Source organism: Motacilla alba, chromosome 18, assembly GCF_015832195.1.
Source record: "Motacilla alba alba isolate MOTALB_02 chromosome 18, Motacilla_alba_V1.0_pri, whole genome shotgun sequence".
Taxonomy (NCBI): domain Eukaryota; kingdom Metazoa; phylum Chordata; class Aves; order Passeriformes; family Motacillidae; genus Motacilla; species Motacilla alba.
This window is the reverse complement of record NC_052033.1, coordinates 2089784-2116440: the sequence shown is the minus strand read 5'-3', so window position 1 is coordinate 2116440 and position 26657 is coordinate 2089784. Positions and strand designations below refer to the sequence as shown.

General features: G+C 51.8%; 1 protein-coding gene across 2 annotated transcripts in view; it reads right to left on the bottom strand.

Moving 5' to 3' along the window:
- The window catches only part of MGAT5B (alpha-1,6-mannosylglycoprotein 6-beta-N-acetylglucosaminyltransferase B), a 73553-nt gene that overhangs the window by 26148 nt on the left and 20748 nt on the right, over window positions 1-26657 (bottom strand). For both annotated transcript variants that reach the window (XM_038157410.1, XM_038157411.1), the window contains exons 3-8: window positions 19597-19741; window positions 6691-6803; window positions 5501-5574; window positions 3894-4064; window positions 2996-3160; window positions 1819-1988 (exon numbers count right to left, since the gene is read on the bottom strand). In XM_038157410.1, the coding sequence (XP_038013338.1) occupies window positions 1819-1988; window positions 2996-3160; window positions 3894-4064; window positions 5501-5574; window positions 6691-6803; window positions 19597-19741 (838 nt within the window). The remainder of the gene's footprint in view (window positions 1-1818; window positions 1989-2995; window positions 3161-3893; window positions 4065-5500; window positions 5575-6690; window positions 6804-19596; window positions 19742-26657) is intronic.

Below are 26657 nucleotides of genomic sequence, written 5' to 3'. Positions count from 1 at the left end.
TTGGTCTCCAAAGGGACAGAGGGGACATGGTTACATCCCCAACTCCTGCTTCCACTCACCCCAGCCCCTCAACATGAAAGTGAGCACTCAGTGTGGGTGTCCAGCATTTAAAACGTCACCAAAGGCACAGGACACATGGTCGGGGAGGTGGGGACAGTTTCTGGGGCACAGAGATGCAAGATGTGCAGCCCCAGCCCGGCTAGCTCACTTCCCATCTCAGCTACCGAGGGGAAGAGATGGAGCTGCCGTTCCCAGGCTTCCCAGGGGACACCTCCAAATCCGTGTCAGAGGAGGAGCTCTCATCAATGAGAAGTGACGTGGGAGCTCCCAGGCTTCTGGCAAAGGCAAAATACTCCAGGCAGCAGGGCAGCTCTCGCCAGAGTCACTCGCAGAGGGAAACGGGTGCTGCAGAGGCACCCCGTGAGAGCCGGCAGCTCCTTCCCCTCCCTAAACAACCACCATGAGGTTTGTCATTATAAAACACAAACAAGAACCACACAACAGCAACAACACAACCCTCCCAGCCATTAACTCCTTTCATCCTTGACTACACGGGTATTATTTAGCATGTCACTCCCGCCTCTTTGAGGAGATGCTGCCTCTTGCATTAGGGCCGGGTTTTTTTTTAAAGTTAATTAGTTAGGAGCTAATTCCATCCATTAATTCTGAATGCTGCAAGGGCTGGGTTGGGGGTTTTTGTTGTTTTTCTCCAGGATTGTTGGGTTTTTTTCACTCCCTTTTCAGCATGGCTCATTATGTGGCCGATGCTGGCTTAGCATCTCCCAAAGCCTGCCCAGCCCCCGAGGCAGCTTCAGGCTCTTCTTGATTTATAACCCATCTAATTTGCAATTTCCCCGGTACTTGCCCTCCTCTCGGGAGGGGAGCAAACCTGATGAGGTGACACAAGGCAGCACTGTCAGCCCAGTAATAACAGAATGGCATCAGCAGAGAGGAACAGGGCCCACTGTTAGCTTCTCCCTCTTTTTCCATCTAATATTGGTCCCTCTTGGAGACTCATCCTATGTTGCCCCATCTCCCATGGCAGAAAGAGCCAATTCCTCTGTGGGAAGTCCCTCCAGCAGCAGCAAATCCCCCCACAGGGCCCCAAGCCACCCCCAGCACCTCCTGAAGTGGGACAACTTGGGGACCACCTCCCCCTGTCAGGGATGCACGGGAAGGGAAGGGAAGGGAAGGGAAGGGAAGGGAAGGGAAGGGAAGGGAAGGGAAGGGAAGGGAAGGGAAGGGAAGGGAAGGGAAGGAAGGGAAGGGAAGGGAAGGGAAGGGAAGGGAAGGGAAGGGAAGGGAAGGGAAGGGAAGGGAAGGGAAGGGAAGGGAAGGGAAGGGAAGGGAAGGGAAGGGAAGGGAAGGGAAGGGAAGTAACTGCTCAACCACCAGCAAAGCCCCAGAGGTTGAGTGCAGCCATGCATGGTGGGAAGAGCCAGTGACCTGCAGAACACCTGCATCTATCTGGCCAGCAGCCTGGCAGGGAGCATCCCTGGGGAATGGGCTGGCAAAGGGAGCTTTTCCGTGGCTGGCTCCAGGCAGGTGTCAGGGAACACAGGTGATGCTGTGTGCTGGCAGCAGGGAACCATTCTGCTCGGATCCAGCACCGAAGCCACAGGGCAAAGCCCTGCTCCAGATGTCCACATCAGCTCCACGCAAAGTGTCACCTTACACCAGTCCTTCCCACTTTCCTGGGATGCAGAAGGATGGGATCTCTCCTAGCCACGACGCTGGTGGTGCAGTACAGCACCAGCACTGTCTGAGATGCAGGTGGGCAAAGAGCCTCCCCCAGCCTCGATGCAACCCAGCACCCACCTCTGCAGCTCCTTCAGGGAGACCGTGACCCTCAGGCTGTGTCCCAGCATGAAGAGGGCAGCCAGGATGTCAGCCCACTGCACCATCTCACCCAGAGGGCCTCCCTTCAGCACCCGTGGGCTGAAAACATCCCCCGACTCCTCCGTCAGGAAGCCAATATGGACCAGGATCTGCAGAGACAAGGAGAGGGGTCAGCACTGGGGAAAGGGACAATCTGGGTTTTCCAGCCCAGAATGACTTATGGTCCCTGATTCCCTCCAGCTCCTTTGCAGGCTGTAATTACTCAGGGAGCACAGTCAGGTGTGCAGACAAATGAGCTATGTCCAATTAGCACAGAACCAATGGCCAGAGCTTGGCCCTTTGACTGCCACTCTGTGTCCCGGGGCCTGGCTTCTGCTCTCCATGTACATCACAGTCTGAACCACGGGCTGGAGCTGGATTTCCCAGCACACAGGGGCCAAAGGCCCAACAGAAACACCAACAGGAAGGCCAGGAACCTCAGGTTATCCTCAGAGGAGACCTGTCACACTCCAATGGCAGCTGGACACCATCTCCACCCACCAGGACCCGTTTCCAAAATCCACCCCACTGCTCACAACACCAGTCCTGCCACATCCCAAATGCCTGTGGAGTCATGCCCTTGGACAACAGACCAACCCTACAGACCCACATGTGGCATTCACATTCTCTGGAAAAATCTCTTTGCCCAGGATATTTCTCCTGGGAGCTGAGAAGCCTCAGAGAAAAAGGAAAACAGTTATTATCTCATTTGCTTCTCCTGTGTTTTGCTTGTCTGGAATGTGTTTGGAGATTGTTCACCCACAGGTGATTGTTCCATTGGACTCTGGTTTGAGTTGTTTTGACTCTTTGACCAATCAGTGCCAAGTTGTGTCAGGACTCTGGAAAGAGTCATGAGTTTCATTATTATCTTTTTAGCATTCTGTCTGTATCCTTTCTGTATTCTTTAGTATAGTTTAGTATAGCATTCTTTAATATAATATAGTATCATAAAACAATAAATTAGCCTTCTGAGAACATGGAGTCAGATTCATCATTCCTTCCTTCATCGCGGCACCCTGCAAATACAATACCCACACATTCCCATAAACGAATTTTCCTCCCAGCTGGCCCCCTCCCAGCTGTCCCCGGGCTCAGCTGCCCCGACTGTCCCCCGTACGTGTTTCTGGTCCCGCTGCCGTCCCGCCAGCCTCTGCTCGAGGCGCCGCGCTGCCCGCAGCCACTGCTGGGCCAGGTGCCGGATCCTCTTCTTCATGAAGCTCAGGGACTCCTTGCCCGTGCCGATGAGCTCCAGCAGGCGAGCCAGGTCCCTCCGGAAAGCTGCCTAGGGAAGGAGCACGCTCTGCATGGTGAGTGTAGGGAAAGCGGCCACGAGAGGAGCCCCTGGGCTGCCCCGCGGCCTGGGGGAGGTTTGTCCATCTCAGCAGAGGTGATCTGAGCCCTTCCTGCTCTCCTGGAGCTGTGGCAGCTTCTCCACTTCATGCCCCAAATCCCAGAGGGATCCCACTGCACCCAGATTCCCCAGCAGAGGAAAGGCATGGATGTGTTGGAGAGGAGGCCACAAAAATGATCAGGGGAATGAAGCACCTCTACTGTGGAGACAGACTGAGGGAGCTGGGGGTGTTCAGCCTGGACTAGAGAAGGCTCCAGAGAGATCTTCTTGCAACCTTTCCATACTTATAGGGACTTATTAAAAGACAGGGACTTTTAACAGGGCCTGTTGCAACAGGACAAGGAGTGATGGCTTTAAACTAATAGAGCAGACTTAGAATAGATATAAAGAGGAAACTTTTCATGGGGAGGGTGATTAAACACTGGCACAGGTTGCAAAGAGAGGTGGTGGATGCTCCATCCCTTGGCACACTCAAGGCCAGGTGGGGCAAGCCTTGGAACAACCTGTACTACTGCAAGGTTCCCTGCCCACAAAATCCCTTCCAGCCCCAACCACCCTGAGAGTCTGTGAAAACCCACGTCAGGCACCACTGAATGTTTATTTCTGCTGATGCCTCCCCCCAAGAGCCCCTGGCCCAGCAGAAGCCAGGCTGGGCCCACCTTACCTGCGCCCGTGGTGGTGGCGGCGGTGAGGGCACGGCCACCGTCCTGTTCCGCCAGGGCAGGGGGGGACAGAACCACTCGACCTCGCTGAGGTAGATGAGGAAGGAGCACTCGGTGCCGTCCACACCAAAGAACGCATAGCAGGGGTCAGAGGTCCAGCGGGCCCTCATCCACTGCAAGGGGCAAAGAAACACGTGGGACTCATGGAGGAGGTGCGCCAGCCCTGCCAGCTGCCCCTGCCGTGGAAAACCTCTGTTCTCCATCCCCTCTCTCTGTCTGGGAGATAAAAATGAAGGGCAGAGGGTGGAAAATGGCTGCAAACCCAGCCCCAGTGCCACGGGGCTGGTGTTCACCCACTCGGGGCCTCCAGGGAATGTGGGGCAGAGGAAGAGCCAGGGAGGTTTGCTGGGGGCTCCCTGGGTTTCTAGCACTGGTTCCAGCCTTCCCCGGGGGCACAGCCATTAATCCCCAGGAAATGATGCACCACAGGGATTTCTTCTGGCTGGCTTTGCTGGGGAGCTGCTGATCTCATCGCCCCTGGAGCAGCAGGGCAGGAGACGGATCTGCCAGCAGTCCCCAGGGATGATTTCACACAGAGGAGAATAACCAGGGACCAGAGCAGCAATTTATCATCCCTCACAACGGCTCTTGCCAGCCTCTTCCTAATTCAACTACAAAAACAAATCTGCTCGGGGACAGGTTGCTGTGCCCAATCTGTAAAGCACAGCAATCACCAGGAGGGGAGATGGGATTACAGCCTTCCACAATTGCATTACATCCTGAATTTACTCAAATCGTGGAAGGAAAGGATGGCTAACACCCCTGGAAGTGAAAAATCCACATCATTTTCTTGTACCCCCCACATCATTTTCTTATACCCTTCAACATCTTTCCAGGGAGACTGGGCCCTGCAGAAGCCTGAGCTTGAAGCAGGTTGGCAAGAGGAGGGAAAAGGGCAATGCTTTTAATTAGTTGATGTAAATATGCTCTCTGACAAAGCCATCATGCTCTGGGCCAAGTGCCAGGCTGCATTCCAGTATGAAGAGCAGGCTGGATCAGGCAGGGCTGATTGAGATGGAGGTTCTGGCCACCTGAACGAGGTGCTGCTCTGGGCAGTGCTGGGCTTATTCCCCAGGCACCAGGGAATGCTCCAGATATTCAGAGATGATGTGCCAGAGCTCCCTCCTCCCTGTGCCTCTGGCATTGAACACACAGACTGCAGGCAGGGAGGGCTGCAGGCAGAGGTGGTCTCACAGCTGATTCTGCTGCAGCCTGTGGCTTCAGTGCTTTCTACCACTCCAGCTAAAGGTACATTTGGGGAGGGCATTACTGGGGGAAAACAATCCCATTTCTGTAGCAAAGGCTGCCAGAGAAGGTTGAACACCTCCCTTGTGTTTTCTCTTCAAAGCACAGTCCTGCTTTGCTTTCCACACCTTTGGCTCTGCTCCTCCTCCTTCAATGGGCTGCACCTTTCCAACATTAACAAACATTTTATTCTGGAAAACATCCCATTCCCCATTGCCCTTCCCAGCTTAAACCCCAGGGTCACTGCTTTGGGTCCTTCCATCCCAGCTGGAGACCCTCTCCCAGACAGGGAACCCCAACTCACCTCCACCTTCCCAGCACAGTCGGGGTACTTGGGGTCCCTGGGCACCTCACACTGATCCCTCCTGCCTTCCATCACTGCAGAGAGACAATTTGGGCATGGGGAGAGCTGGGATGTGACAGAGGAGCAGCTAGAAATGCTGAGAGGAGGATGGGATGGGATGGGATGGGATGGGATGGGATGGGATGGGATGGGATGGGATGGGATGGGATGGGATGGGATGGGATGGGATGGGATGGGATGGGATGGGATGGGATGGGACAGGGCTGGCAGCCCCCAAGCATGTTCACTGGCGCCACAGCTGGGCTGGCAGACAGCCCCATCCTATTGGATGGAGCAGGACATTAAGATGTGAAGCATCTTCAGCATCCTTCCCATATCAGGGAAGAAACAGAGGAAACCACCCTGCTTCAATGCTGGGAATGTTCTCTTTCTCTAAATCTCAGCAGATCCATTTCCAGCACTTCCCTGTGCCCTCTGCCTGGCCCAGACCCCAAGTTCCACCTATCCCCACTCTTTTAAGCAGGCTGCAGGATCTAGAGAAGTACTTGACAGCCTTTATGCTGTAAACTTTATGCAATAAAAACTGTCCTGCTGAGCTGCTGGAAGAAGACTCAGCCCCCAGGGTGAGTTCCAGAATAAGCCATAAAGTGGTTAAAATGGCATCAGGATCTTTTCTCCCTCCATAGCTGGGTCAATAAAAGCCACCAGCCCTCCTCCAAGCCCTCCTTTGCCCATCATTGAAAAGCATGAGATGCAAGAGGCAGTGGAAGGATCTTCAGCCTAAACCCCAAGAACCATGCAGGCATGTGGGGAAACATCTGCAGAGCCCAGCTGCCCTCCCAGCAGTGCCACAGGGGGATGGGAATGTCCCTCCTGCTGCTGAATCCCAGCCCCTGTGAATTTGGACCCAAACCACCAAATTTTTCTATCCAGGTGCTTGTGCACTGCTCCTCACCTTTAATTTTGCATTTAATTCTCCAGCATTTATTCCTGACAGCCATTCAGATTTGTCACCACTTGTCCCCCTGACAGGCACGAGCTTCCCAAGGAAAGCAGCCTCAAGATCAGCCTCCATTTCTGGGACTTTTACCAAATTTTACTTTTACCCAATTCGTCATGGTTGGACCTTCCCATGGGCAGAGCACAACACACAGGGGGTTTGGAGCACGGGGACCCCCAGGACCACTGACCTTTCCCATTCAGGAGGCTGTTCCGGAGAATCTGATCCACCTTTATTGCAATGTCCGACACGTTCTGAGCTATGGCCTGGATCCTCTCCATCAACCCAGCTGCTGGCTGGAACCTGGGAAAGAAACCAAATTAACCCTGAGAACTTGATGTCTCCCAGTAGTGACACTCAGAGGTGCTCAAAGAGAAATCCATACCCAGCAGATTGAACTTAGCTCCAGGATGAAACACGGGACTGCCTGCTGCAGCATTTAACAGGCAAAGAAGTCACTGCCTTCCAGGAGGTTTGATTGAAAACCTATTTAAATCAGTGTTTTATACATATTCTGCCATTTTTTTGAAGTGTGCTGTTAAACATGGATCCACCTGTGCATTTTATGCGGGAAAAATATTAAATAGACTGGCAAAAAGATGTTTTTTCTTGTTTCAGATGTGCTGTTTGAAAATCTTCTGCTGTGATAATTGGTCCTGCAGTAGGAAGCTGTGCTGGGGGGGAAAAAAAGGATAAAAATGAATAAAAATACAGAGAAAAGAAGGTAAAACTGAGGATGGCTGAGGAAGTTCGTGGGCTTGGAGCAGAGTGATGAAAAACACACAGGGCATGTGGATGAGCTGAGCCAGCCCATCCACCAAAGGTGGGGGTCAGCTTCTCCTCCCGAGGAACTAGTAATAGGACAAGACAAAACAGCCTCAAGCTGCACCTAGGGAAGTTTACATTGGATAACAGGAAAAATTCCTTCACTGAAAGTGATGCCAGGCATTGGAACAGCCTGCCCAGGGAAGCGGTGGAATCATCACCCCTGGAGGTGTCCCAAAAATACCCAGATGAGGTTCTTAGGGACAGGGTTTAGTGATGAGCTTGGCAGCGCTGGGTTAATGGTTGGACTCGATGCTATCAGAGTTGTTTTCCAACCTCAGCGATTCTGAGATTCAGGTGAGTGGATTTCCAGGAGCCCAGCAAGGAGCAGCAGCCAGGGCTGTGCAGGGACAGGGAGCTGGGGCTGAGCTGGGGACTGCAGCCCACAGGCAGCTTCCACCAGGGCTTGAGGTCCCACCGGCTTGGATTGCCGCACGTGCTTCCATGGAATCAAACCTGGAATCAACACCATCCTGGGTGAACAGCCCCAATGAACTCATCTAAGGAACACGTTGTGTGAACAGGAAAACAGAGCCCTGTAAAGAGGCCAGGTGCCAATTAAAACCTGGTGTAAGCTGGAAAAAGGCAAAGAAAACTCCATCCATCACCCATGGAGCCCTGCCAGGCTTGACAAGGAATGAGCCCTCCCACTCCAACACCTCTCCTGTGTCATGGTTTGCACAGACAGGTGTCTGCTAAGGAAGGCAGGAGCCTCCCTTGAAACAGAAAATGCAAACCCCCTCTCTCTGAATTATTATAATTTTGAAATTAAGAGGCTCTCAGGCAAAGATACGGGAGTAGGAATAACAGTTCTTTACTAGGAAAAAAATAAAACATTTTAAAAATATATTAAACTAGAAATGCAGTAATACAAAACAACACCGCCAGAGCCAGAACAGAAGCTGACCCCCTGTGTGTCAGGGTGGTGGCAGCAGTGCCATTCCATGGTGGCTCAGCCCTCCTGCAGGGCCAGCTGTGCTTCTGCCGGAGCAGGGATCCTGCACAAGGGGGGAGTTTTCCTCTGCAGCTCCAGGGCTGCTGGAGATGGGCCTGCTCTCCCTCTGGGAATGCAGGGCAGGAGAAAGCTGCTCCTCTGGGAATGCAGTGGGCAAAGGCTGCTGTGCTGTTGCCAGGCTCAGATTGTATCCAGGTAGGAATGCTTGGCTCCTGCCCTGGGCAGAGCATCTCCCATGGGATGATGGAATTTGATCAGCCCTGCAGGGACACTCAGTGGCCATGGACAGCAGAGATCTCCTGGAGGGAGGATTGGCTGTGGGAGAGATAAAGGAAACTGCCCAATGCACAGCAGAGAACTGCCCCAGCTCTGAGAGATGGCAATAGAATGCACACCCCCAGCACATCTTGCATTTCCAACTAAAGATACCTGCCACTTCCACTGCAAACAGCCACCACATCTCAACATGTTATCCCGGTAAATAATTTCCCCTTCTGCAGTGTTTGGGTTATAAGTTTTCCTTCCTGCTGCCGCCGAGGTCATTATAATACAAGGGAGTGTCACATGCAGTGAGCAAAACCAAAAGGGCTACCTTGAATACTCATGGCACAAAAAATATGTGCTGATGTCAGGTCCTTCATGGTGAAGTTTTATGTTTGTTCTCCAGCAGATCAGTGAACCCAAAGGCTGGGATTTAAAGTACCTCTGTCCTCAAGGCTAAAAAAATCCGGGTTTTATGAACCGACTCTGCTTCGCTTGTTGATTTAAAGTCCATTTGCCAGCAGCGAGCAGCCCACATTTTTCCTTCTGGCATGGTTTACGACCATCAATATTCAGGCTGCATATCTCCACAGGGAGCCACTGATCTTGGGCTTTTAAGAAATAATAATTAAATGCAGAGGACACCATTGCCCCCAAGTCACTTCCAACCTTTGCAGAGAATAAACCCCAGGTATCCTGCTGTAACCACTGCAGCAGGGAGGCTGCTCGTGAGGGAAGGCTGCCCTGGGAAAATATGGGCATAAAAATAACCTGAGAGAAGCTCTGCTTGTCAGTATGGCTCCGAGGAGATAAAATTGTCCTGGTCTGAAAGCTCGCAAACCCCCATTTCTGCAACCCTTTTTCCACCAGCAAGCAGCCTCAGACCCTACAGGTGATGCAGAGGCACTTAGTAAACACCTGGGATGGCAATTTAAGAGGAAACATCACATGGATGCTGTGAACTTAGAGCCAGTGAGCCCAAAGTCCTGTTTTCTACAGGAAAAGGATGTGGGCTTGCTGAAGATGCTCCTCAGGTTTCTCCATCACTCATGGCAAGGATCTTCCCTGAAGCTATCCCAATCCTCACTTGCTCCCAAACACCCAAGGAACCTGGTGAACCTCAAAAATCATCAGCAACCTCAGTCTCCATCTCCTCACTGATGACCTCCAGACCTCAGCTCAGCCAGGGCTGAGCACTGGCAGCCACAAAAATGCTCAAACAAAAATTAGGATTGTTATCCTAAATAAATGGCTTTTTTCCAGCACAGCCTTGTCCTGCCAGGCAGCCACAGTGCTGGGCAATGGAGCTGGCCCAGGCTCTGTGCCAGCTTGCCCAGCTCTTGTGAAGCTACAACTGTTCCCCAAACACAAAGATTTCACCTCAAAGCCCTTAGATGCAAAATGTATTGCTGAGCATCACACTCCAGTCCTATAAACAAGCCAGGCATTCCATAAGCACCACAAAGCTTTCCCCAAAACACAGAGGATTACTGGAAAGGGACACTAAAAATATCCACCATGACTCCTGGAAGACATGAAAGTGATGCCTTGTGAAGGCTGAGCTGGAGCAGAGGCTGGACAGAGTTAAAGAATAAAGCAGGGATTTATTCAAAGCATCTCCTCCATGGATCCACCTTGGGCAGCACAAGAGCCCAGCCAGGGCTGCACCCAAGATGAACCCAAATGGTCCCAAAATGCACGAGCGCTCCCGGGGTCTCTCCCTTGGCTCAGTTCTGCTCCATTTGCACCTTGCAGTTCATTGTCCAGTTCCAGCTTTAGCCCAGGCACTCCCACCCTGCTTGTTTTTCTCTCCTCAGCCCACATTGTTTGTGCTCTTGGGCTGAGATTTGGATCATTTGTCCTTGGTGCCCAGCTGGAGCAGGAATTGTTTTGTGTTCCTGCTCTGTGCAGAGAGCTCCCCATCCCCTGATATGAAGCTCAGAATTACACACCAAAGCAGCACAGAACCTGAAAAATATAAAAGCCAAAACCTGATGCATCAAAAGGAGAGGGAGAAAAGTAGAAAAGTCCCTTTGAAACACAGAACCAGGCTCAGATCTCCCATGCTCCTCACCCTCGCATGTCAAACTGGATGCCTCCAAACCCTCGTGGGGCTTTCCTGAGTGAGGGATTTCACACCTGGGGAGAAGAGCCACGCTCCCAGCTGCCAGCACTGACAGGTCCCAGTGTTTGTATCTGCTGGGTAACAAGGCCATCACAGGAGCAGCAAATTTCATGTAAAGCATTAAGGAGGTGACAAGCAGGTTAAGCATAAGTTACATCAACTATCAGCACAGCAATTTGTCACCCAGGCAGGGGACAAGAAAATAAGGTATCTAAAGGTGTATCTCCAATGTGAAAAGGTTCTGTGTGCCTCGTAGGAGTTTGATGCCTTGTTGTTAGTAACTGGAGACACCAGGAAGGACAAGGTAAGTGTTCTGCTCAACAACAGCTCAGCAGAGCAGAAATATCCCACCACGTGTTTGATCCAAGCCAGGATGCCAGCACAACCCTTGCCAGCCCAGCGGAAAAAGAATCTCCCTTCTTCCAGCACCACCACTGCCCAGGGAGCAGCTTTGTGCCTTTTCCCTTCCTGCTTTTTAAATTTTTCCATAGCGACATGCTAAATGCCACCAAAATGTGCTGGCACTGTGCCAGCTATTGAAACTACACTAAATTTCCACAGCGTTTCTAGAACAATTTTTTCCCTGGGACCTTAAAACCGTTTACTACAGCAAATACAGTATTTTTACTCCTAACCATCAATATAGATTTCGTCTTTATTATTTTCAGATTTATATTTCCCCCCGTTGATTAAGATTCAGATCACACTGTGCCTTATAATGCTCTGTATACAGTATTCATCTCCTTTCAAAAACTGCTATTAAGATGTATCTTTCCCCACTGACAGATCATTTGCCATAGAATATAGCCGGAGGTTGGGTTTCCCATCACTTTTTTATGCATTAATTTGGTTCCCTTCACTTTGCTCTTGTCCCCAACTCCACAGCACCAGCTCGGATCCAGCCTGTTTATCCCTTTACAAGCCACTGTATTTTTATTGCCTTTTATAAAAGTGGCATTATGAAAAGATGAATCTCTTTCTCTTTGTGTGTTGTCTTCATAATACAAGCCCTAAACATATTTGCTTGCTCATCCGATATTTCTTGCTATTAACTTGTGAAAGCCACGGCTTTGGGAAGACCAATACAGATGGAGAAAAGCAGATGTTCTGAAGATAATACATCAACAAATTCAGCATTTGCACAGAGCAGTTTACCAAAGGATTTCCACTTGTTCACATCCAGGGTCTGTGCTGCCATTTGCCTCTTTAAATTTTTTTTTTTTAAGTTTTCTGCCCAAAGACCCAAAGCAGAGCAGAAAGCAGCAGGGCTGGTGCTGCTGTTTCTCTGCTCTGGGGACACAAACCACATCCAGCCCCACAGCAGCCTCAGTCTCCAGGACAGGGAGCTGAAATCCCACAGGGAAAGGAAAGGGAAGGCCAAGGGAAAAGGATCTTTCCCATCCTCCTGGTTCCTGCTGCAGCTTGTGAGGTGCTGCCTGTTCAAACAGCTGGGACACGTCCAGGAAAAATGAGCCCCAAGGGCATCTCCAGCAGGTCACCCTGAGGGCTCAGGCTGCTCTTCCCATCCACCCATCTGTCCCTTCATCCCCAACCCCCTCCAATGGAAAACACTCAGAGTCACCCAACTCTGTGAAGTCACCAACTCTGTGGCTGGAAAGCTGAGGGGTCCCAGGGATGTGGGGAAAAGCTCTCATCCAAGTTCTGGATAACAAAAAGAGTCATTTAAATGTCCAAGAAGGGGGAGAAATTAAAAACTTTACTCCACTAACATAAGAGAATTCAAGTAAAACTCATCCATGCTGGAGGAAAAACATTTTTGGGAGATCCATGCCCTGGTCCCTGGTGTGTATCTCCACATCTTCTCTGAGATGGCTTGTATCCAAAAATCCAGAAGCCAGGGCTGCCCATGTGGGAGAGGGCAGGACACAGACCCAGGGGGGTTACTGGGGGGCTGATGCTCTGTCTAAAACTTGTGTCACAGTCCTCTGACACCAATGACCAACACAGGAGGTGTAGCACAAGAGGCAGCAGTGGCTCAGGAAGCTCAGCTGTGCAGTTTCTATTTATTGGCCTTGTAACCCTGGATTTAATCCTCATCATTGCAGTGCTGTTCCCCTGGGCTTGGGTGAGCAGCCAGGCCTTGGACTGAGGGCTGGTCCTTGTGGTGGGAGGGATGTGCAGGGAGGGTTCCACATCCCACTTGGGAAAGGCTCAGGCCCCCAGGGAGCAGAGCAAAAGCCCAAAGCTCTGCTTATGGTCAGCATGGTAGAAATGTAGAGTCATACTGGAGGGAAAAAGTGCAGGGGCTGAGGCACGGCTGCTTTGCTCCCCACTGGAGTGGGCCCTGCCAGGTCACTCAGACCCCCGGTGCCTTTCCTGACTTTGGACAAGGACAGGGATGTGGCACCTGGCTTTGCACATGTGAGAAGGTCCATGCCACTGAGAAGTGGGTTTATTCTTCACAGGCTGCTCCTGCCAGTCAACTGGAGGAGAAATTAAAATAAAATAAAAATATTTTAAAAAACCCAGAGCACAGCATTTGTTGCCAGTGTAATTTCTGAGGTCTCTGTACATCCCAATGTTTTCCACCTCAGGGTGACACAAACAGCTCCATCTCCTCTCCACGAACACCTGAGTACAGACCTGAGCCCACTCTGGCCATGTTTGTGCTCACTGGGAATTCCCTCTGGGAAAATATGCCAGAGAACATGACTTGGGATGGGAGCATTCCTTGGAAAGTCATTTGAAGCAAATACCAGATGATGCATGGGCAGAGCCCTGGCTGAACTGCTCCAACACCAAGTTACATAATAAATCACATAATAAATACAGGAGCATTTAACTCACTAAAGCATTTCCATTTATTTTCATTTCAGTTGATTGTGGGTGATATTTCTCACACAAATACATTTCTAAGAGTCCCTGAGCCAACCCAAAGCCCATGGCTGCACACCCCAGGGTGGGAACACTGACATTTCAGTGAGCTGGCAATAAACTTCATGAAAAAAATGATGAAAACCAGCTTTCCAACCAAACCCTGTACCTCACCAGCACAGCCAGCAAAGTATAACCGACACCATTAACTAAAATATTTTATCAGTGCTGTAAAGTGCTTTGAGATCTTCCCCAAGCAGAACACAAAACTGAAGCCACAAGCCCAAACCCTCATTTTCCTCCTGACCCTCAGAGCAGAACTGGGCTGAGCCACAGGCCTGGGCAGCTGTGGGTTTATTTATGGGATCACAGGGGATCATGAAAAGGAGAGTTATGGGATCACCACTTTGTTGTGGCATAAATCAGGTATATTTATCTACAGGCTTGAGTAGCTGATGCAGGCTGGGAGAAACCCCCTTCAGTGAGCTGGGAGGGCATTTGCAGCCTCACAGGCTGGACTGAGAGGGACCTGCCAAAAGCGAGCCCAAAACCACCAGTTTTGATCAGAATCCTTGGGGCAGACGATCCCCTGGGGCAAGATACATCCTCAGCCCCCCATTTCCTTTGCCAGCTGTGTGTTTGGTGCTCATGCTCTGTTTAATTTTAGCAGGGGTATTTTGGCAGCCTGTGTTTCCAGGGCCAGCACTACACCCCGCCCAGACACCCCTTCCCATCGTGTCCATGCCCCAAGCTGGGAAGGCCCTGAGCCCATCCCTCTGTTTGCTCCAAAATCAGGGGATCTGCTGGAGGTTGACAGGCTCTGATTTTCCTTGTGGGGTAAAGCAGACACACAGGCTGGGTAAAGGCAGCCCCACACCTCCACTGCCCAGCCCTGCCCCTGTGCAGCCACCCAAAACCAACCACAGCCCAAAAATACCAGAGACACCAGGCCTCAGATGCTCATTCAAGAAGCCTCATTTGCCAGCCCTGTGATAAAGGAGCCCACAGTGTGTCAATGGTTTGGCATGGAAATTAGATAAAATATTAAATATATATATAAAATAAAATAAAATAAAATAAAATAAAATAAAATAAAATAAAATAAAATAAAATAAAATAAAATAAAATAAGAAAATAAAGAAAATAAACAGAAAGCAAAGCCTATTGTTGAATTAGGTTCAGCAAATTGAGCAGGAGGTGCTGGGGGAGGTGCAAGCCTGGGAGCAGGAGGGGAGGGTGTGAGTGACCTGGGCATACATTGACACCTGTCCTATCACCATGCTGGTGATGTCCAGAACCATTTGGGCTGTGGGGCTCTTCCATGAGGCCACAGCCCTTCTGGAAATGTGGGATGCATGGATGGACCCTGCTGACCTGCTAGCAGCACACAGCCACCTCCCTGCTCTGCCTTAGAGAGAAAAGCAATTTATCTCAGCTGCCCAGGCCTGAATTCCCCCATTTATGTCATCTCCTGATCCTGATGGGGACTCCAGACCAGCAGTGAGTCCCTACACTGTGCCCATCCTCTCCAAGTAACTCTGAAATGGGGGTGCTCAGCCTGGAGAAAAGGAGACTCAGGGGTGCCCTCATCACTCTCCCAGCTCCTGAAAGGTGCCTGTGCTCAGCTGGGGCTGGGCTCTTTCTCCAGGCAGCACTGACAGAACCAGAGCACACAGCCTCGAGCTGGGCAAGGGAAATACAGGTTGGATATCAGGAAAAGCTCTTTACAGAAAGGGTGATAAAGTTCTGGAGTGGCTGCCCGGGGAGGTGGTGCAGTCACCATCCCTGGGTGTGTTTAACAAAGCCTGGATGTGGCACTGGGTGCCAGGGTTGAGTTGAGGTGTTGGGGCTGGGTTGGACTCGATGATCTTGAAGGTCTCTCCCAACCCAGTGATTCTGTGAATCCTGTGAAATCATCCAGGGCCAGGCTGGAGACATCCTCAGGAGCTGGTAAGAAACAGCTCATCACCTCTGCCAGGATGGAACAGGCTGTGGGACCTGTGAGGAAGGTGAGTGCTGGGGAGGAAGGCCCCTGTCTCCTGATGCACCCCTGCTCCTGCAGCAGAGCTCAGCTCAGCAGAGCCAACACCCAGCAAAGCCAGGCTGGACCACAGGATGGATCTCAGCTTCCCTGGGCTGCTCTGAAGAGCTGTGCCCCCTCCCCTTGCTGCAGCCCCCACTGAGCCCCTCAGAAGATGGGAGGCAGTGCTCACAGGGATCCAGGGCTGCTCCAGGCTCACCTGGGCAGCAGGAGACCCCAGCCTCGGCAGTGATTTCACTGCAGCCAGCTCACCACCAGCAACAATTCAGGAATTAATAGAGCCAGGCTGGCAGGATGCAGGGACATCATCCATTTAGTGTCATATTGCGAGACTTTTAATTACGGGGGGAATATGGAGTCATGTAATGATTACAAGAACAAATACTTAAAGTGTGTGGAAATTAACTGAGCCTTGGCAGTAATTAAGCTTGAAGATTAATCAGTCGTTAGCAAATAACACCCTTTGCAGGCTAACCACCACGTGGGGAGAGGGATGACCAGGAAGGCCAGTGCTGCAGACCCCAGCCTTCCCCTCTGCCATGTCCCTGGGGGATGAGGTGGGCAGGGGCAGCCCAGCTCCTGGAAAAGGGCTTTTCCAAGCCCCAGCACTGCTGGGTTATGGTGCCAGCTTGGGTCAGCCACTTCAGACCCCCTCCTCCCCTCCCTCCCGCCCTCCTAAGCACTTTTCAGCAAGAGATCAACACTTCCTCTGCAAACTAATATTTCCCTTGCCCAGTAAACAGCTCTCCAGGAGGCTTCCATAAGTACTCCTAATTTCCTTCCCCTCTGATGATTTACGAGGGTTGCATTCAATTAACAGCAGTATTGATTTTCCTGCAGCTGACTGGCAGCCTGCTGGCCCTCATTAGGGAATCCATCCTTCCCTTCCCAGCACGGGCAGGGTGTGGGCAGGATGCAGGCAGCAGGGAGCCCAGGCAGGGCTGGAGAAGGGAGCCAGCAACCCCTGGGGTTCGCAGGTGCAGCCTGTGTGCCATCCCACAACACCTTTGGGCAGCTCTTCTAAGGGGAAGAAAATTGGAGCAGGACATTTCGGTTTTCCAAGAGTTTTATCTAAAGCATCGCAAGGGCATGGAAATGGAGGCACCTGTGGAATATTTGATCAGACAGCCCCCATGGAGCAAGAAAGATTTTGCAGCTTGGAAAGGAGGCTTTCCACGGCAGGCCATTAATGCCACCCTGCATATACAGACTTTTCCTTGCACTTTCCAAGGGGTAAAGCCAGCCCAAGCCTCTGCTGGAGTGGTACAGTGCTCACAGGTTATTCCATAAAGCTCAGCAAAGCCTTCACCTCCTTCCTCTCAGCTGGGGCTCTGCAAAACCCAGCCCTCCTGATTCCATTGGAGATCCAGCCTTAAGCAGGAGAGCACTTTGTAAAAACAGGAATTAATCCACTTTTGGGCAACTGGAGCCACACAGCGCACGCTGGCAGCTGTGCAGAGCGGGAAGGAGACGGAGGCAGCAGCCGTGCCAAGCAGGGATGCTTTGAAGACTAAAATCCCTTTGAAATTACCACCCTTTAATTGTATTATCTTTCCCTGACAGCCTCAAGTCGGTCACTGGTGATCAAAGAGACAGAGACAGGGAGGGAAGGAGACAAGCCCTTGGAGGAATCCCGGGATCCTAAGGAGGAACAGCACCCGGGTGTCTCCGTGGGGCTGATCTGGGTCCAGGAGTCATTGCTGGGTCCAGGGGCAGCTGGAGGTGCCCAATCCCACCTTAGCACAGGGGTCCCCAGGACTGCAGCTGGTTTCCCTCAAGGGACAGGAACCTCAGCACCCAGACTCCACAGGGCTTCACACCAGCTGCTTTTGGATTCCCCCTGGGATGCTCTGTGCAGCTCCAGAGAGCACCCAGAGCTGTGGGATCAGCACAGAGCCGGGCTCTGCTCAGAGCAGGATGGCTCTGAACCCTCCCAGCTGCCTCATGCACCCCTCAGAGAGCAGCAGGGACCAGGACAAGCCAAGAAAGGTCACCCGTGATGAGGCAGCACGTGTGGCAGCAGAGGTGGAGCCACTCAAACCTGCTGAGACCCAGAACAGCTGGAACACCTCCAGCACACCACATCCCCTCTGGGCACAGCCCTCAGCCAGACCCAGGGCTGCAGGGAAGGAAGGGAGCGCTCAGGAAATGCTTCCCAAGCGCTGGCAAATGCTGCCAGTGCTTCATTAGGGACTGCAGCAGCACAATCTCACCCTCAAGAAACTCCCCCGTGGTGGCTGCTCCACCTGGAGATGCTCTGCCCCATGAGCAGAGCGGGATCTTCAGAGGCCAGGGGAGAACAAGGAGAGGGGACAGATGGGTTTGGATGCAGAATCAGGTGACGAGAATTGATTTCTCTTTAAGGGGTGACTTATAAGGAGCAAAAGGTAATAAACTCGTTGCCCCTGACTTTCCATTCCTGCAAATTAAGACATCTGTGATCTCAACCACTCAGGCCCATCTGAGCACACACACAAAACCTGAGGCTCTTTTGATGTGGGTCCATCAGCTCCCATCCTCTCTCCAGGTGATGGCCCTGGAGTCATCACTCCCACAGCAGATCTGAAACACCAAATTCCATCTGCAGCCACTGCAGCCAGCCCACAGGAACACTTTTAAGTTTCTCTCTTGGCTGCCGGTGTAGAGAAACAACCATCACCTGAAATTACTGGTTCTTTTAACATAAGACCAGCCAAGAAAATCGTTCAACGTGAGCAAGCACCTTCCAGTGGCTGCCTGTAATAGTCCTGTCCACTCCTCTCTGGGATTATTGGTGATCTCACTCGCTTGAATACCAGCCAGCCTCAGAACAACAAAATCCCAGCACCTACCATGGCTGAGGCAAGTTACATTTTCTCAGTGCTGGAAATGATGCTACATAAAAGGCAGGACCACGCATTCCACGGCTGCCCCACAGCTCTAGCTCAGGTGTGCAGGTACTGTGGCAGAGCTCAGCCTTTAATTACAGGCTCACTGACTCTGTTTTCTGTTATAGGCACAAAAGAGGCTCGTGAGGAAAGCGAGGGAGAGGGATGGAAATGCTGATGGGAGCAGGGAAAAGCACAGTGATGGCAGGAGGTGGAGGAGGGAATGTTATGAGGGATCCAGCAGGATGCAGCACAGCTCCTGTGCTGTCAGCACAGAACAGGGCAGGGGTGACCCCTGCATGTCACATCCCTGCCATCCACCTCTCCTGTGTCACCCGAGGCTCCACCTGAGCAAAATCCACTCTGGCATGTTTTCCACGCTGCCAAGTTTGTCCCAAGTGCTGCCCCTGTGGTTTTTCATCTCTGCTCCCCCACCACCAGTTACCATTTGTGTACTGACACTCCAATTAGTATCCATGAATGTTTAAAGGCTCCCAGAGCACAGGGAGATGTCTTTTTAGCGAATCAGTGTGCCACGGCAGGGAGGTCTGATGGCACCTCTCACACTGCCAGCTGAGATGTGCATCACAGAGAGCCAGGGCATCATTTTAAGCCCTTCTGCACATTTTAAACCTTGTTCAACTCCAAGGCTGAACACATCAGCCCTGGATTCCGAGCAACCACCAGCTCCACAGCTACCCCAGGGCTACAGGCACAGAGCAAGTGCCCAGAGCTCAGGGAGCACATCCCATGTGCCAGGTGCTTCTCAGCAAGTCCCACCTCCAGGCTGCAGCACAGCACAGCAGTGCAGACACTGCCACACCTGCAGCTGGGACAGCTGCTTCAGGAAATCATGGAATCATAGAATATCCCAAGCTGGACAACACCCACAGGGATCACTGAGTCCAGCTCCTGGTCCTGCACTGGACACCCCCAAAAGTCACACAGTGTGCCTGAGAGCGTAGTGCAAATGTGACAAGCTTGGGAATGTGACCACTAATCCAAAAAATCACAGTCAGTGCAGAAATCCCCAAAAGAAAAGGTTCCAGGCAAATGAGACTACAAAAGATCTCCCCAAGCCCCATGTCCCGTTGGGTCCCACCACCCTCAGAGCAGCTCAGCACATTGGGGTGTTCTGCTCCTGCAAAGCCCCCACACCCAGCACTGCTCCACAGGGTCTGACTGACCTGTCCAGAGGGAATCGTGCTTCATCCCCTTTGTGGAAGTCAGTGCTGTTCTCCAGCCTGGCCAGGATGTCCATCCTCTTCATCAGCATCTCCAGCATGTCGCTCATCCTGCGCAGCACCCCTCGGGACTCCAGCGCGCCCATCACTGCAGCACACAGAGAGCAGCTGAGACACGGCCACGCCTGGCACTGACAGACCCCACCACGGGAGCCCCTGCCCCAGCCCCACAGCTGCCCCCGGCCCTGTGCTCCCCACCCCCACGGGTGGGCTCGGTGGTGTATGGAGCATCTCGGTGCCCTGCTGTCCCCGTGTCCCCTCCCTGGCTCTGCCCCACAGCCCCATCATCCTGCCCAAGCAGGGACAATCCCTGCCCAAATCCAGCTGGGCTCCTCCAGCTCAGGATAGCCAGTGGTTATCTCAGCCTGGATCCAGCTCCCTCACCAGGCATGAACTCCTGACTTATCCACCTGATCCAGCCTGTCCCAAGGGCTTATGGCAAACTGACTTTATTCCCAAGCACCAACTAAACAGCCTTGCATTTGGCAATTCTATTTTTCACCCTCCACCTAGCCCAGCATCCTGCCTTTGACAGCATCCTGCAGAGGATGCTTAAGGAAAAACATGGGAAACTAATCAAAGAGGTGGTGCTCCCCCAGCACATCCTCCCAGCAGCACTGCATTTTCCTGTCACAGAAAAGAAGAAATTTTCTGCCCAAATCTGCAATGGGGAGGGTGACCCAGCACTGGAAATAGCTCAAGGGCTGCATCTCAGAAACCCCCTCAGCAGGGAAGGCCCCCAATTCCCAGCCCTGTTTCACCCTGTTTCCTATGGGTCTGCATGGCACTGACCTGCTGCCACATGGAAAGCACAGGGGGATCCAGGAGCTCCTGGCTCCCAGCTTGATTTGCCACCTAGTGACAGGCAGCGAGCCCGGAGCCAGGGAACAGAAAATAAAGCTCCTGTTTCATCTCAGCTCGGCTCATTTCACGTTGGTAATAACTTAATCAGTGCATAATCCCCTGAACCTCTCCCGTTTAGCTTATCTCTGCCGTTCCACTCTCATGTGCTTTCCAAGAGGCAGCACATGTTTAATTTAGGGAGCAGCAGGAGCCAGGGGGGTGGCACTGGGAAGGCAAGCAGATGCTGGATGTCCTGGGTGGCCATCAGGACTTAGGGACACCTCAAGTACCTCCAAACAGATGCACAACCAGTCCTGCAAAGCAAGAGGGAGTTTGGGATTCCCTATCCTGGCACAGCCAGGGCAGCAGGATGGATCAGGGGCATCCCAATGGCGCTGTGTGCCAGGGACAGCCCTGGCACGGGCTTCTCCTTGCCACAGGAGCTGGCTGAGCACCTGAAACAGCACAGAGGCCTCGGTGTGGGTGTTTGGGTGGTTTGGGTGTTCAGATGGGAGCGGGGCGTGGCCGTGGTGGGATCAGGGGCACCGAGACAGCTCCTGCTGCTGCAGAGCTGCAGCCCCAGCTCCATCCCTGCTCCCCCAGGAATTCACCCACTCTTCAGCCAGAGCTCCTAGGGGCTGGGAAGGCGGCTTCCCAGGGAAGGCAGCATCGGCACTGCAGCTGAACTGGAGGCTCCAGCCCCCCACACTCCCCTGCCAGGCTCTCACCCCAGCGGGCGCTGGGATAACATCGGATCACGGCGGCACGGCACACGAACACAGGGTTATGAGCCAACCCTTAACCCCTCCAAGAAGATGACACTGGGCCAGCCAGACCTTGCCAAAGGCTGCCTTCCACGCTTGGCTGAGATTATCAGCAGCACATTATTTTTCCTGACGCTATCTAACTAAACAGAAGAAACACTGAGAGCAAAAGTGATTCCTCAAAAAAGAGGACAAACCACCATTCATGGAGATTGAAGCTGGCCTCTTCCCATTCCCTCAGCTCCATGGCAAGAAGTCAGTGACTTCTGCTTCAATCAGTGGGTGCCCAGGGTCCTGTGCAGCCCCAGACCTTCCTGGGTGGGTTTGGGAACGCAGGTGCCACCCGTGCCCAACCCACCAAGAAGATCACCCTGTCCCCTGGGTGATATCAAAGTCACAGCCTGTCCCACTGAAGAGCAGCAGCACTAATGAGCCTGCAATTAAAAGATGCTAGTGGGGGGTAAAAAAGTGGAATCTTGAAACATGGGGCTCCTATTTGACAAGGGCTGCCCCAAATCACAAAGAGGCACAGCCAAGGGAAACAGAACAGCTCTGACATTAAATCAGAAAATCCACTTTAGTTATTTGTCCATAGACTGAGCCCATTCCAGTGACATCCCTCCCACAGCTGGGCTTTGTTCATGGGTTGCAGCCCCCAGAGCCCTCTGTCCATCCCAGGACTGACCATCCCCCAAACGGGGATTTCTACTCAGAATTTGCTCCTGCTCTGACATCCCAGCATGGCCAGCAGGTCAGAGCTTAGACCTTAAACTTAGATTTTGTGTGATACAGTGATTACCAATCCCTCTTGGATGCTCCTGTGCTGCAGTGGGGGAGGCTGGAGGTCAGGAAAAAGACTTGACCCAACCCCTACAGCTGTCCAGAAAGGTGAAACCATCACCCCCAGATTCCCACGGAGTCCATCCTGACCTGGGGATTTGGATCCCAGCTTGTTTGGGGGGTCAGGTTGTGACAGTTTGCTAGGAACACACAGAGATTGTGCCTGGGAAGATGGAGATGGAGATTTCCCGGCAGGCCAGGCAAGGATGCCTGCTCCAAGGCTTCATCACAGAAGCACAGCTGACAAGACAGCTCTGCTCCCAAATCACTAATGAGGGACAAGGATATTGCCACCAGGGCACAAATCCATTTCCCTGTGGATCCCAGAGAGCCACAACTCCAGCTCTGCACCCACCACCAGCCTGGCCCCTGACATTCCCAGTGGCTTCCCTGAATTTCCCTGAGATCTCCCCTCCTGCCACTGCCACCATCCAGTTCCCAGCTGGTTTTGAGCCATTGCAGGATGCTTTGAGAGCAGAGCTCTGCGCTTTGCTGTCAACAGTGAGCCGAGATATTCCTTCTCAAATAAAGAAATAAAAAAAAAAAATCCCAAATACTAAGTAAAAATAGTAATAGAAAAAAATTCCCAGCTTTCCCTGTACTATCTTTTGGGGCAGCCTGCCAGAAAGCAGAGCTGAGGCAGGACACATCTCCCCCAGCCCTCCCCTGGCACTTGGAGATGAAGTCGAAGCTCTTCCGCATCAACACCTCTCTCTTTCTGTTCCTGGTCTTTGTTGTTGTTGTTTTTCCAGCAGCTTAAGGAAGCTAACAACGACTTGACATTTTTGGCAATGATTATTACATCTCTTGGAAAGTGTGTCTCATTAAAACCAGAAGAAAGGAGGAAAAGTGCTGAAGCGACTCTTTTAAAAATGCAAGAGCCAGGATTAATTTGTTAACTTGGAACAGAGACTCAGACTCCCACCCAGGGCTGCTCAGCTGCCTGAGCCAGGCACAGGGATCCAGAGGATGGAGAAGATCCTGGCCAGCAGCTCAGGCTTCTCCCTAAAGCCAGCGATGAAGATCCCCAAGGAGACTTTACCCACAGCACTGCAGGCAGGCAGGATAAACCCAAACCCACCTTAACAGCACAAAACTCCAGTAAACAGTTCTGAAAAAATAGGCAGTGCTGAAAACCATTTTCTTTTAGAAAACAAAGCCACCAAGTTGCTAATTAGAAAGAAAAAAATATTCTAATTTCCCCTGATAATCAGCAGCGATGGGACAGCAAATAAAAGTAAACCAAACCAATAGATTAATTGGAGTTTGTTAAAGTATGACAGGGTTTTGACAGTCTTCCTGAGTGGCAGCCACGCTTTCCAGGCAATCACTGAACTGACAGAGGTTTTCATAGCAGCACTAGGAAATAATGATTGCAATCAATCATATCTTACCGGATTTCATGAGACACGCTGGTAAACACAGCAGAGGGAGGAGAATTATTTATGGGGCTTCTGAAGAGCACACAGCTAAGTAATTGGATGAAATCAGGGGAAAAAAGGAAAGCAACCCCTAAGGGTGATGTCTTGTGGAAGAAGGAATAGCTTCTGTGTGAAACCAGTGGAATAGTCAACAGCCAATATGCTCAAATTTGGATGGGTTGAAACCCTAGGGAATTCACTAATGATGCACTTGTCTTTAAAATACCTGCTTGGAGTGAAAGCAGCCGTGAGCAGGCGTCACCCCCTGCCAGTACCTGCCACTGGAACCTCCAGAAGAGGAGCCAGGATGAGCAGTCAGGGGAGTTCTGCTGCGTGTGCCAACGTGAACTCAAGGGTGAAGTTCAGTGGAGCTCAGTGATCCCGTGGATCCCTCCCAGTTCAGGGTATTCTGTGTTTCTGCAGTTCTCTGACCACGCAGGAGAGGAGAGCAGCTGAGAAAGGAGCATCTCCTTTCCTCCTTGCCACTCCTTCATGTTATCAGAATGGTTTGGGTGGAGGGGACGTTAAAGATCATCTAGTTCCAACCCTCCTGCCATGGGCCAGGACAACTTCCACTAGATCAGGTTGCTCAGAGCCCCATCCAACCTGGCCTTGAGGACTTGCAGGGATGGTGCATCCACACCTTTTCTGTTCCTGTGTCTCATCACTTTCACAGTGAAAAATTTCCTGCTAATATCTAGTGCAGGGGAGACCCTGCTGGGCAGCCCAGCCCAGGGCTGGGGCCAGTGAGGGTGATGTGAAAAGGTGCTGGCAAAGCCCAGGCTGTGCCACAGGGAAAGGAGCAGACAGGAAGGAGTTCCCTTGAGTTTTCCACATTTTGGTATCCTGAGCATCCTCCAGCACTGCTCGCAGTGGGAGCCCTCCCCACCCTGCGCTTCCCCAGCACAGAGGATGTCACCCCGTCACCCAGGCTCTGGAATGCTTGGGCTGAGGTGTTCAAAAGGAGTTAACCCCCCCAGGAAAATAAAAAGAGCACTGTGGGGCATGTCCCCTTGTGCTGGTTTCAGCTGGGGTAGAGTTCATTTTGTCCCGAGTGTCGGCGTGGGGCTGTGTTTTGGAGTTGTGCTGAGCACAGGGTTTGATGTTTTTGTTCTTGCTGAGCAGGGCTCACACTGAGCCACAGCCTTTGCTGCTTTTCACCCTGCCAGGCTGGTGAGGAAGCTGGGGGTGCCTGAGAGGTGGCACAGCCAGGACAGGGGACCCAGAGCGACCAAAGGGATATTCCACACCCTTCACATCATGGTATAAAGTGGGGGAAGAAGGAAGAGGGGGTTCTGGCATTAGTCAGTGGATGGTGAGCAATTGCAGTGTGCATCACTTGTTTGTTTCCTTTTTGTTATCATTATCATGTACCATAGTTAATGTGTTTTACTTCTGAAAAAAAAAAGTAGTAAAACAATTATTCTGTATTTTCAGAAGAAATATTTCTAAATATTTTAACCACAATTTCATTTTCAATTAATAAATTTTTCTTTTCTCAACATACAAGTTTTAATCCAGTCCTCCTCCCCCTTCCATAGGGATGGGGGATGAGGGTGGACAGAGTGGCCTTGTGGTGCTCAATTTCCATCTGGGCTTAAATCACAACATCCCTTTAGCCACTTGGAGTGACTGGAACCTCCATGATGGCAGCTCCCATCCCCGGGTCACTCAGCCCCATCCTGCTCAGGGCATCCCATACTGCTCAGCAACAGCTCCATGCTGAGAAGATGGGGAAAAACACCTTTACACCCAAACTCAAGTTATTTCAAGGGCAGCAAAAGCCTCCCTTGCCCTCCTGTGGGGAGACCAAGGCACTGCCTCAACCCACAACTCCACAGACCCATGTGAACAGCACCAAGAATCTCCCTGACTTCACAGAATTCACAGAATCACTGGGTTGGGAGAGACCTCCAAGATCATCGAGTTCAACCCAGCCCCAACACCTCAACTCAACCCTGGCACCCAGTGCCACATCCAGGCTTTGTTAAACACACCCAGGGATGGGGACTGCACCACCTCCCCGGGCAGCCATTCCAGAACTTTATCACCCTTTCTGTAAAGAGCTTTTTCCTGATATCCAACCTGTATTTCCCTTGGTGCAGCTCGAGGCTGTGTGCACTGGTTCTGTCAGTGCTGCCTGGAGAAAGAGCCCAGCCCCAGCTGAGCACAGGCACCTTTCAGGAGCTGTGAGAGTGATGAGGGCACCCCTGAGTCTCCTTTAAAATGCAATCCCACACTGTATTCCCAATATCCATAACCTGGCTGGTTGGCTGTTGGTCTCCTCCCTTCTCAGATGTGTCACAGCCCTCCCTGGCCATCCCACAACAGCAAATCCCCTGCTGGTACTGGAGCTCAGACAGAGTGAGTTATTACCTATGTCCATTGAAAATACCAGCTGAATTAATTTCAATCTAAAGCATCATTTGCTATGGTTTTCTCCTTTAAAGGACAACTCCAGGCTACTTAAACCCCTCAAAAGGGCAGCACAGTCTTGAAAGATTTATTGCAGAGGAAACCAGGGGATCACCAGTGGGGCTGAGGCACACCCAGACCTCATGCCTCGGGGTGGTACCCAGGGCTGTCCTGGGGATCCCATCCTCCCATGAGGGCACTCACCCTGGCATGTTCCCAGGGAGCAAAGCCCCAGCCCTTTGATTGCCTGCCCCTCTGATGCTCCTCTATTTACTTTCACTATCGATTTTGATTCAAGCAGATTAAAAGACCAAAGAGCCAACTAGCCAAGGACTAACTCTGACACATAATCCATTGCAATCACAGCCCAGAGACCCAGCTCTAGCTGCAAACAAGAGAGCCCAAGGCCAGGCTCAGGTTGGCACCAATGGCCCCCTCCTGTCTCCATCCCTTTGGAGAAGCTGCTCCAGGGATGGACAAGGTCCCTCAGGGTGGCTGCACCCCTTAAGGGCACCCATCCCCCAGCATGGGCTCCTAGCCAGTTATTCCTGCCAGCAAATCCACCCACATCTGCCATGAAACTGCTCCAGATTTACTAATTTAAGTTATACAGAGAAAACACAGACCTGTTTAGCCAGTGCCCCAAAGGAAGAGAGCGCCGGGAGGCACACAGGGAGCTGCCACACAGCTGGAGGTGCCCGTGAAGGAGCTCAGGGGCTGC